The sequence below is a fragment of the Cyanistes caeruleus genome, chromosome 34 (assembly GCF_971803275.1).
Source record: "Cyanistes caeruleus chromosome 34, bCyaCae1.hap1.1, whole genome shotgun sequence".
Classification (NCBI taxonomy): domain Eukaryota; kingdom Metazoa; phylum Chordata; class Aves; order Passeriformes; family Paridae; genus Cyanistes; species Cyanistes caeruleus.
Window position 1 is genome coordinate 1691861 of NC_141735.1, and position 10727 is coordinate 1702587.

Here is a 10727-nt window from a genome sequence, read left to right on the forward strand (position 1 = left end):
AACGAGGGCCAGGAGAGGATGGAATAAGGGATAAGTGAGAGTGGATCCCTCAGATCCCAAATCTCCCCAGATTCCCTCTGTTCACGATCTCAACCAAACCCAGCCACTCCTGAAGCCTGTTCATCCCCAAAAAATTCCTGCCAAAAATTCCCGTTTTTGAGCTCTTTTCCCTTTTCATCAAACCGGAATTAACCCCAAATTCATCCCCCAGGACAGAGATCACCCACAGATCCCACAGCAAGCGTGGTTGGACATCAGCTTCCAGGTGAGTTCCTCATTCCCAGGTGAATTCCTCACTCCCAGGTGAATTCCTCATTCCCAGGTGAATTCCTCACTCCCAGGTGAATTCCTTATTCCCAGGTGAGCTCCTCACTCCCAGGTGAATTCCTCACTCCCAGGTGAATTCCTCACTCCCAGGTGAGTTCCTCACAGGTGAATTCCTCACTCCCGGGTGAGTTCCTCACAGGTGAATTCCTCACTCCCAGCTGAATTCCTTTTATTTTTCCTCCTTACTTCCATATCCCACATGTGTTTTTTTTCCCTCTTTGCTGGGAATTTGCCTTTTTTCCTCCCAAGGTCACCCCCTGGTCAAACCTTCCTCCCTCCCTCCTCCTCCTCCTCCTCCTCCTAATCCCAGGCCGGCTGTTCCTGGCGCTCATCCCACGGCTCCGTTCCCGGCTCCGGCCGTGCCGGGCGCTCCGACGCCGACCGCTGGCGTGGGCGATAATCCACTGCCCGGAAATCCCGGGCTAACGAGGAACCGGGGAGGGAGCTCCTGCTGGGGTTAATTAACGATTCCATCCTTGATTGATTCCGGAATCAACTCCCCAAAAGGAGAGGGGGAAGGAGGGGAGTGGGAGCCGAGCCACGGCTGCTCCGGATGACTCAAATTCCTGGAATCGGGAGTAAATCATTAATTGGGGGAGGGATTAATTAGGGGAGAAGTGAAGGAGGCTCCAATCCTGTGGAAAGGGATCCCAAATTATTTATTGGAGATTAAAAATTAATGAAGGAATTTGGGTTTTGGGGCTTTTTTTGCAGATTAAATTGGGGGGGAAAAAAACATTTCAGGGATAAAGTGATATTTGGGATAATTCTGGGGATAATTTCAGGGATAATAACGATAATTTTGGGGATGATTTCGAGTGAGGTCTGAGTGGTGCGGGAGGGAGGGAAGAGAAGAAGGAGGAGAGGGGTGACAAAAGGAAAATCACCTTTTCATGGTAAAAACACCCCAAAATCTGTCAAATTAAAAGAGTTTTTCCAGGACTGGAGCAGAAGGGGATGAGTGGGGGGAGAAACGAATGAAAAAAGTCACAAATTAAACCTGGAACACCCCAAAATCCAGCCCTGGCTTGTGGAAGGGAAAAAACTGGGGGAGAAAAGGTAAAAAACTGGGGGGAAAACCTGGAATTTTGGCTGATTTTGGTGATTTAGAAATCCTGCAGTTTCGCAATTCCTGGGCTGAGGCGGGGCACAAACAGCTCTGTCTTTAAATCACTGATTTGGGTGAAATCCAGGAAAATTGGGGTGAAATCCAGGGGAAAAAAAGTGCATCCACGTTGTCCCAACCCACCCCGTGTTGGAAACGCTCCAAACCGCCCCGAAAGCCGCCCAAAATGAGCCAAACCGGGCTGGTTTCCCTTCAGGCTGTTCCTGGGACAGGAGGGGACTCAGAGCCACGTTCCCATCAAAATCCCTCATCCCTGGGGTTAATTAATCGCAATTAATGACAATTAATCTCAAAGGAGGCTCTGAAACGGCTCCGTCCCGGCGCTGGAATTGGTTTGGGGAGGAAAAACCCCAAAATAAATAAAAAGTGGACAGAGAGTGGGGGGAGAAAAGAGTTTAGAACAGGGAGGAGTTGGAGCAAAGAGAAATTAAACCCGGGGCTGATGGAGCCTAATTAACCTGGGTTTGTTAATTATTTTACAGATGAAAACCTCGGGAAATCGATTTATCCCCAAATCCTGGGCGTTTTCACCAAAAGTGTTTCGGGACGTGGAGGGGGAGGGGAAGGAAGAGGCGGGACGAGGGTTTGTTAACGAGAATCTAATGAGTCATTAGACAGATAATCTAAATTAGACTCGTTAGGCAACGAGGAAGGGGAAGGTGGGGTCAGGAGGGGCCGCGGCTCCGGGCTCCGACTCCCAGGAATCGGCTGGAATTCTTGGGAAGAGCCTGGATCAGCGCTGCCCCCACCCCGTCCCCGAGTCCCGGCGGCACCAGCGGCGTTTCCAGTGGGGATTTTGTCCACATTCCCTAAAATCCAGCGGGAATTCCCCTCGCCATTCCCTCCTTCCCCTTCCACCCCGCTCCGGCCGAACGATCCGCGACGGATCCGCCGCGGCGCCGGGATCCAGCCGCGCTTCTCCGTGGGAATTTGGGTTGGTTTGGGGTCCCTTTGGTGATTTTTTGTGTCTTTTTGGTGATTTTTTGGGTCCTTTTGGTGATTTTTTGGGTCCCTCCAATGATTTTTTGGGTCCTTTTGGTGATTTTTTATGTCCCTTTGGTGATTTTTTGTGTCCCTTTGATGATTTTTTTATGTCCCTTTGGTGATTTTTTGGGTCCCTTCGATGATTTTTTGGGTCCCTTTGGTGATTTTTTGGGTCCCTTTGATGATTTTTTATGTCCCTTTGGTGATTTTTTGGGTCCCTTTGGTGATTTTTTGGGTCCCTTTGATGATTTTTTGGGTCCCTTCAATGATTTTTTGGGTCCCTTTGATGATTTTTTTGTGTCCCTTCGATGATTTTTTGGGTCCCTTTGGTGATTTTTTGGGTCCCTTTGGTGATTTCCAGCCCGGCCCCGCTCCCTTCGCCCCCGATTCCCCCCGAGGGGATTTTTGGCCCCTCCATGGATTGAGTTCCTGAAGCTCCCACCGGGATCCCGAGCTCCTCCACGCTGAGTTTTGTCTTCTCCACGGAGAGCCGGAGATTTCCCGGCGGGAATTTCCCCGTTTGCGGCGTTTCCAAAGGGTCCAACGGAAGCCGAGAGAAGAAACGCCGCCGTCCCCCCAAATCCTCCCGTCGGGGGATCCTCGGGAATTCATCCCGCCTGGGAGAGCTCGGAGAGGCCGAACCCTCGCCCGCCGTCGGAAACGCGGGAATCCGAACCGGGATCCTTCCTCATCCTCGCCGTTTCCCTCACGTGGGGATCTCCGGCCGGCCGCGCTCGGCGCGGTGCCGCTCCATCACCTGCAGCACGTCCTCGAGGATGGAGGGCCCCAGGTCCACGTGCAGCGACAGCAGCGACCCCGCCTGCGACGGCACCGCCTCGGCCTCGCCGTTGGCGGCCGCGCACGCCGGAGCCGCCGCCTCGTCCGGCCGCAGCCGCGGGGGTTTTGGCGGAGCCGGCGCCGCCGGCAGCGTCAAGGCGCGGGCGCCGCCGAGCGCCGGCAGAGAGACGGCGTTTTTGAGCAACGGCGACGGCGCCGCCTCGACGGCGCGGGGGAAAGCGAAGGGCGCGGGCTCGGCGGCGCGCGGCAGCAGGTGGAACTTGCCCTGGAGGAAGGAAATGTCCCCGAAGGCGTCGCTCTCGCCGCCGCTGCCCACGTGGATGGTGTGGCGGAAATCGCCCAGCGGAGGGCTGATCATGTCCGAGGAGAGGATGTCCCGGAGCTTCTCCTTCTTGCCCTTGCGGCCGCTCCTCTTCAGGTAAATCGGAACCTTGGTGGCCATGGCGGCCTCAGGACGGCCTGCGGGGAACCGAGAGGGAAAAGCGCTCGGAATTGGGATCGAGGAGCGTCGGGAATGAATTCCTGACCTTCCCCAAAGGAAAAGTGCTCGGAATTGGGATCGAGGAGCGTCGAGAATGAATTCCTGACCTTCCCCAAAGGAAAAGTGCTCGGAATTGGGATCGAGGAGTGTCAGGAATGAATTCCAGACCTTCCCTGAGGGAAAAGCACTCGGAATTGGGATCGAGGAGCGTCGGGAATGAATTCCAGACCTTCCCCAAAGGAAAAGCGCTCAGAGCCCGGATCGAGGAGCATCGGGAATGAATTCCTGACCTTCCCCGAGGGAAAAGTGCTCGGAATTGGGATTGAGGAGCATCAGGAATGAATTCCAGACCTTCCCCAAAGGAAAAGTGCTCGGAATTGGGATCGAGGAGTGTCAGGAATGAATTCCAGACCTTCCCCGAGGGAAAAGTGCTCGGAATTGGGATCGAGGAGCGTCGGGAATGAATTCCAGAATTTTCCCAGGGGAAAAGCGCTCAGAGCCCGGATCAAGGGGTGTCAGGAATGAATTCCAGACCTTCCCCAAAGGAAAAGCGCTCGGAGCCCGGATCAAGGGGTGTCAGGAATGAATTCCAGAATTTTCCAGAGGGAAAAGCGCTCGGAGCCGGGATCGAGGGGTGTCAGGAATGAATTCCAGAATTTTCCAGAGGGAAAAGCGCCAGCTGAAGCCAAACCGGAGATTTTGGGGTCGGAAAGGGAAGGAAGTTGGGATTTCCCCTGGTTTAGCCGTGAACTCCGAGCTCAGACATCGCATCGGGGCCGGATTTTTCAGCTCTGGGGAGAAATGAGGCAAAAATCGGGAATTTTAGTGGCAGGAATGTGTCCGGCCTCGGGAAACGGGGATGGAACGGCCTCGTTTAACGTTCCCCGTTAAATCAGCGGCTGGGAAGTTCTGGAGCTTTCCGCCTTTATTTTTTCAGGGAAAAAAAATTCCATCCATCCCTGTTTTTTTTCTGAGGACGGAGCAGCTCCGGGGAGGGATTTAGGGATGGGTTTGGACACCCCCAGGGGCCTCTCCCGGCAGGAATTCGACCCAGAAAAATCCCGGGCGGAGCCGGGGAGGATTCATCCCTAAAAACACAACAACAGCAGCGAGGCCCCGAGGGATGGAAAATCCCATTTCCCGTTCGCTGCTCCGGCCAAAACCTCCCCTGATCCCGGCTGCTCCCTGGTTTGGGGGAATATTTCTTAATTTTCCCCTGGTTTTAGGGAATATTCCTCAATTTTCCCCTGGTTTTAGGGAATATTCCTTAATTTTCCTGTGGTTTTAGGGAATATTCCTTAATTATCCCCTGGTTTTAGGGAATATTCCTTAATTATCCCCTGGTTTTAGGGAATATCCCTTAATTATCCCCGGATTTTGGGGAATATTCCCTTATTATCCCATTTTTTAGGGAATATTCCTTAATTATCCCCTGATTTTGGGGAGTATTCCCTCGTTATCCCTCATTTTTAGGGAACATTCCCTTATTGTTCCCTGTTTTCATGGAATTCTCCCCCGTTTTCATTTAATTCTCCCCATTCTCCCCCGTTTTTATGGAATTCTCCCTCATTTCTGTGGAATTCTCCCCCATTTTTCCCCATTCCCATGGAATTCTCTCCTGTTTTCATGGAATTCTCCCCCATTCCCATGGAATTCTCCCCCTTTTCCATGGAATTCTCCCCCTCTCCCATGGAATTTCCCCCTGTTTTCATGGAATTCTCCCCATTCTCCCCCATTCCCATGGAATTCTCCCCATTCCCACGGAATTCTCCCCCATTCCCACGGAATTCTCCCCATTCCCAGGGAATTCTCCCCATTCCCATGGAATTCTCCCCATTCCCACGGAATTCTCCCCATTCCCACGGAATTCTTCCCATTCCCACGGAATTCTCCCCTTTTCCATGGAATTCTCCCCATTCCCATGGAATTCTGCCCCGTTTTTATGGAATTCTCCCCCATTCCCACGGAATTCTCCCCATTCCCATGGAATTCTGCCCCATTTTTATGGAATTCTCCCCTTTTCCATGGAATTCTCCCCATTCCCATGGAATTCTGCCTCGTTTTTATGGAATTCTCCCCCATTCCCACAGAATTCTCCCCATTCCCAGGGAATTCTGCCCCGTTTCCATGGAATTCTCCCCCATTCCCAGGGAATTCTCCCCATTCCCATGGAATTCTCCCCCGTTCCCACAGAATTCTCCCCATTCCCAGGGAATTCTGCCCCGTTTCCCCCCAGACCCCGTTACCGCCGGGCGCCGGCGCCGCTCCCGAGGCCGCGGCGGATCCCGGGGAGATTCCCGGGAACGGGGGCCGGGCCCGGCGGCTCCGGGCGGGAGAATCCTGACGGTGCAGAATCCAGAGGCGCAAATCCCGGGATTAGCGCGGGCCCCGCTGGGAGGAGGGGGCGGCGCAGACGGGGCCGGGGAAGGATTTTCCCTCCGGAATCATCGGGATGGGCTCCTGGGGAAGCCGATCCGACGGGAAAAGTTGGGGGGAAAAAGGGGATTTGGAGGGGAAAAAATGTGGAGTTACAGGGAGGGGAAAAAAATGGAATTCCAGGGGGGAAATAAATGGAATTATAGGGGGAAAATGGAATTATGGGGGGAAAAAATGGAATTATAGGGGAAAAAAATGGAATTATAGAGAGGAAAAATGGAATTATAGGGGGAAAAATGGGTTGTGAGGGGGAAGAAGTCGATTTGGGGCAAAAAAGTGGATTTATAGGAAAAAAAAGTGTATTTATAGGGAAAAAAGATGGATTTGGGGGGAAAAAAGTTGGATTTGTGGGGAAAAAGGTGGATTTATAGGAAAAAAAAATGGATTTATAGGGAAAAAAATGGATTTATAGGGAAAAAAGATGGGTTTGGGAGGAAAAAGTGGATTTGTGGGGGAAAAAAATAGATTTGGAGGGAAAAAAAGTGGATTTATAGGGAAAAAAAGCCTCCAAAATGAGAATTCCCGGGTGAGGATGAGGATGATGAGGATGACGAGGAAGAACATCCCGGAGCCATCGATTCCCTGGGATCCTTCCCTTCCTGGAATTCCCTTTTCCCACCACAAAGGGCCCTCCCTGACCCCCCAGTGCTCCTAAAAAGATCAGGGAAAAGCCGGGAATGCTCCAGGAAAATCCGGGAATGCTCCGGGAAAAGCTGGGAATGCTCCGGGAAAAGCCGGGAATGCTCTGGGAAAAGGAGGAAAAGCGGCTGGAAAAGCTGGGAATGCTCCGGGAATGCTGCAGGAAAAGCCGGGAATGCTGCAGGAAAAGGAGGAAAAGTGGCAGGAAAAGTCGGGAATGCTGCGGGAAAAGTTGGGAAAAGCCGGGAATGCTGCAGGAAAAGCCGGGAATGCTCCAGGAAAAGCCGGGAATGCTGCAGGAAAAGCTGGGAATGCTTCAGGAAAAGCCAGGAATGCTCTGGGAAGAGCTGGGAAAAGCCGGGAATGCTGCAGGAAAAGGAGGAAAAGCGGCAGGAAAAGTCAGGAATGCTGCGGGAAAAGCCGGGAATGCTGCAGGAAAAGTTGGGAAAAGCTGGGAATGCTGCAGAAAAAGCTGGGAGTGCTGCAGGTAAAGTCGGGAAAAGCCGGGAATGCTGCAGGAAAAGTCGGGAAAAGCCGGGAATGCTGCAGGAAAAGGAGGAAAAGCGGCAGGAAAAGTCAGGAATGCTGCAGGAAAAGTTGGGAATGCTCCAGGAAAAGTTGGGAATGCTGCAGGAAAAGCCAGGAATGCTTCAGGAAAAGCCAGGAATGCTGCAGGAAAAGTCGGGAATGCTCCAGGAAAAGTTGGGAATGCTTCAGGAAAAGCCAGGAATGCTCTGGGAAGAGCTGGGAAAAGCCGGGAATGCTGCAGGAAAAGGAGGAAAAGCCGGGAATGCTGCAGAAAAAGCTGGGAATGCTGCAGGAAAAGTCAGGAATGCTCCAGGAAAAGCTGGGAATGCTGCAGGAAAAGGAGGAAAAGCAGCAGGAAAAGTCAGGAATGCTGCGGGAAAAGCCGGGAATGCTGCAGGAAAAGTCGGGAATGCTGCAGGAAAAGTTGGGAAAAGCTGGGAATGCTGCAGGAAAAGCCGGGAATGCTGCAGAAAAAGCTGGGAATGCTGCAGGAAAAGTTGGGAAAAGACGGGAATGCTCCGGGAATGCTCCAGGAAAAGCCGGGAATGCTGCAGGAAAAGTCGGGAATGCTCTGGGAAAAGCCGGGAATGCTGCAGGAAAAGGAGGAAAAGCGGCAGGAACGAGCTCATTGCTGGGAATTTCCATCCCTAAAAAATCCCGGGAAGGGTCAGGAATGAGGAAAAGCAGGAAAAAATGGATTTATTTTTTTCCCTGGATCCGAGTGGGAGGAGCTCCAGGAGGACTCCGAGCCCCGGGAATCTCCTGAATCAGCGGATTCGATTCCCAGCGAGGAAAATTTCAGGAATTTTTCCCTTTTTCCAGGAAATCCCGTTCCTTTTCCATCATTTTCTGTGATTTAGGGCTTTGGATTGGGAGGAATTTGGGAATTACAGGAAAATTTTCCCTTTTTTTCCCAGCACTTTGACCTTGGGCACTTCCCGGTTTTCCATTTTCCACCTGTTTGTGAAAATTCCCGAAAAATTCGGGATCTTTTTGCCTTTTCCGCCCATTTCCCTCTCTCAAAGCGGAAATTCCCTTTTTTTTTCCGCCCGATTTTGGGGATTTTTACCTCGTTGTGAATTTTTTCAGCCCCTCCGGCTTCAGGACCTCGATTTTTTTTAAACTTTTCCCATCGTTTTTCCATAAAAATCCCTCATTTCCCGCCCATTCCCAGCATTTCGGGCTCTGCCACACGGAAATTTGGGGTTTTTTTGGGGTTTTTTGGGGCGGATTTTCAGGAATTTCGGTGTTGTCCGAGCAGCTTTTCCCCCTCCCCCCCCCGGGAATTTTCCATCCGCGTTTTCCCAAAAAAAAGATGGAAAAGCCTCATTTGAGAAGAGAGAGAGGAAGAGGAGCCCCTTGGGATGAAGATTTGGGGGGATTTTGGGGGATTTTGGGAGCCGTCCGAGGGATCCGAGCCCGTTCTGGGCTGGGAAAAGCTGGAATGGGTTAAAAGAAATAAATAATAATAATAATAAAAAAAAAAAGAATTCCAAGAATTCCCACCTGGAGAATCCAGCGGAGGATCCGCGCCGGGAGGATTCCATGGCGAGGGAAAACCGGGATCTTCCCGGGAGAATTCCAGCGGCGAGGGAGGATCAGGAAGCGCCGGATCCCCGGGCCCGCCCCCGAAAATCCAGGGAAAAAGCAAAATCCAGGGAAAACGTCAGCGGGCGGATCCTCCCGGGCCGGAATTCCCGGGATTAAAGCGGGATTGGGAAATCCTGGGATTCTCCTGCTGCAGGGAAAAGCGCCGGGCCGGGATCCGGGAATGCCGGGGCTGCTGGGGAGCTGTCCCGGGATTAAACCGGGAGATGTCCCGGGATTAAACCGGGAGATGTCCCGGGATCAAACCGGGATCCGGGAGCTGTCCCGGGATTAAACCGGGAGATGTCCCGGGATTAAACCGGGAGCTGTCCCGGGATCAAACCGGGATCCGGGAGCTGTCCCGGGATTAAACCGGGAGCTGTCCCGGGATCAAACCGGGATCCGGGAGCTGTTCCCGGGATTAAACCGGGATCCGGGAGCTGTCCCGGGATTAAACCGGGATCCGGGAGATGTTCCAGGAGATGTTCCAGGGATCCGGGAGCTGTTCCCGGGATCCGGGAGCTGTTCCGGGGATCCAGGAGATATTCCAGGGGCTATTCCAGGGATCCGGGAGCTGATCAGGAGCTGATCCAGGGATCCAGGGGCCCTTCCGGGGCCGTTCCAGGGGTCCGGGAGCCGTTCCCGGCTATTCCAGGGATCTGGGGGCTGTTCCGGGGATCCGGGAGCTGATCAGGAGCTATTCCAGGGATCCAGGGGCCCTTCCGGGGCTGTTCCAGGGATCCGGGAGCCTTTCCCGGGATCCAGGAGCTGTTCCTGGGTTGTTCCCGACTGTTCCCAGGGCCGTTCCCGGGATCCAGGAGCCGATCCCGGCTGTTCCCGGAGCCGCTCCGGGGCTGTTCCAGGGATCCGGGAGCCGTTCCCGGGATCCAGGAGCTGTTCCGGGAGCCGTTCCCGGCTGTTCCCAGGATCCACGGGTTGTTCCCGGCTGTTCACGGAGCCGTTCCCGGGATCCAGGGGCCGTTCCCGGCCGTTCCCGGCTGTTCCCGGGGCCGTTCCCGGGATCCAGGGGCCGTTCCCGGCCGTTCCCGGGATCCAGGGGCCGTTCCCGGGGCCGTTCCCGGGATCCAGGGGCCGTTCCCGGCTGTTCCCGGGATCCAGGGGCCGTTCCCGGCTGTTCCCGGAGCCGTCCCGGGCTCCGCCGCCGATGGAAGGCGGCGCGGGCGGAGCCGGAGGCTCTAATTAAGCTCTGCTCTAATTAAGCTCTGCTCTAATTAATCAGGGAAGCGGGGGCGGGGCTGCGGGGGAAGATCCAGGTTTTCCCTGGATGAAAGGAAGGAATCGCTGCCTTTCCCTTGAAATCCGGGATGTGACGGGAAAGGCTCTGCCCGCCCCCCCCGCGGCATCCCGGGATTCCCAGCGGGATCCGCTCCCTCCCCTTCCCTTCCTTCCTCCTTTCCTTTCCTTTCCTTTCCTTTCCTTTCCTTTCCTTTCCTTTCCTTTCCTTTCCTTTCCTTTCCTTTCCTTTCCTTTCCTTTCCTTTCCTTTCCTTTCCTTTCCTTTCCTTTCCTTTCCTTTCCTTTCCTTTCCTTTCCTTTCCTTTCCTTTCCTTTCCTTTCCTTTCCTTTCCTTTCCTTTCCTTTCCTTTCCTTTCCTTTCCTTTCCTTTCCTTTCCTTTCCTTTCCTTTCCTTTCCTTTCCTTTCCTTTCCTTTCCTTTCCTTTCCTTTCCTTTCCTTTCCTTTCCTTTCCTTTCCTTTCCTTTCCTTTCCTTTCCTTTCCTTTCCTTTCCTTTCCTTTCCTTTCCTTTCCTTTCCTTTCCTTTCCTTTCCTTTCCTTTCCTTTCCTTTCCTTTCCTTTCCTTT

At 53.4% G+C, this 10727-nt stretch overlaps 1 protein-coding gene across 2 annotated transcripts; it reads right to left on the reverse strand.

Annotated features, from left to right (window-relative positions):
• Positions 1–2037: 2037 nt before the first annotated feature.
• Positions 2038–10307, reverse strand: CDC42EP2 (CDC42 effector protein 2). Of its 2 annotated transcripts, XM_086870895.1 has the most exons (3): positions 8826–9899; positions 3946–4507; positions 2038–3694 (listed from the first exon to the last, which is right to left on the reverse strand). In XM_086870895.1, exons 2-3 carry the CDS (start codon positions 3986–3988, stop codon positions 3144–3146), a joined length of 594 nt encoding a protein of 197 aa, XP_086727021.1. In that variant the 5' UTR covers positions 3989–4507; positions 8826–9899; the 3' UTR covers positions 2038–3143. The 2 variants fall into 2 exon arrangements, with proteins under 2 accessions (XP_086727021.1, XP_086727022.1); XM_086870896.1 differs by lacking the exon at positions 3946–4507 and having other exon boundaries at positions 8826–10307.
• Between the last annotated feature and the right edge of the window lie 420 nt (positions 10308–10727).

What these genes read in the sequence shown, in the direction of transcription:
- CDC42EP2 (XM_086870895.1), bottom strand. Translation starts at nt 3,988, where the DNA reads ATGCTCCTCGATCCGGGCTCTGAGCGCTTTTCCTTTGGGGAAG. An exon ending in GCGCTTTTCCTTTGGGGAAG is followed by an intron (nt 3,695 to 3,945) that starts GTCTGGAATTCA and finishes GGTTCCCCGCAG; the next exon opens with GCCGTCCTGAGGCCGCCATG.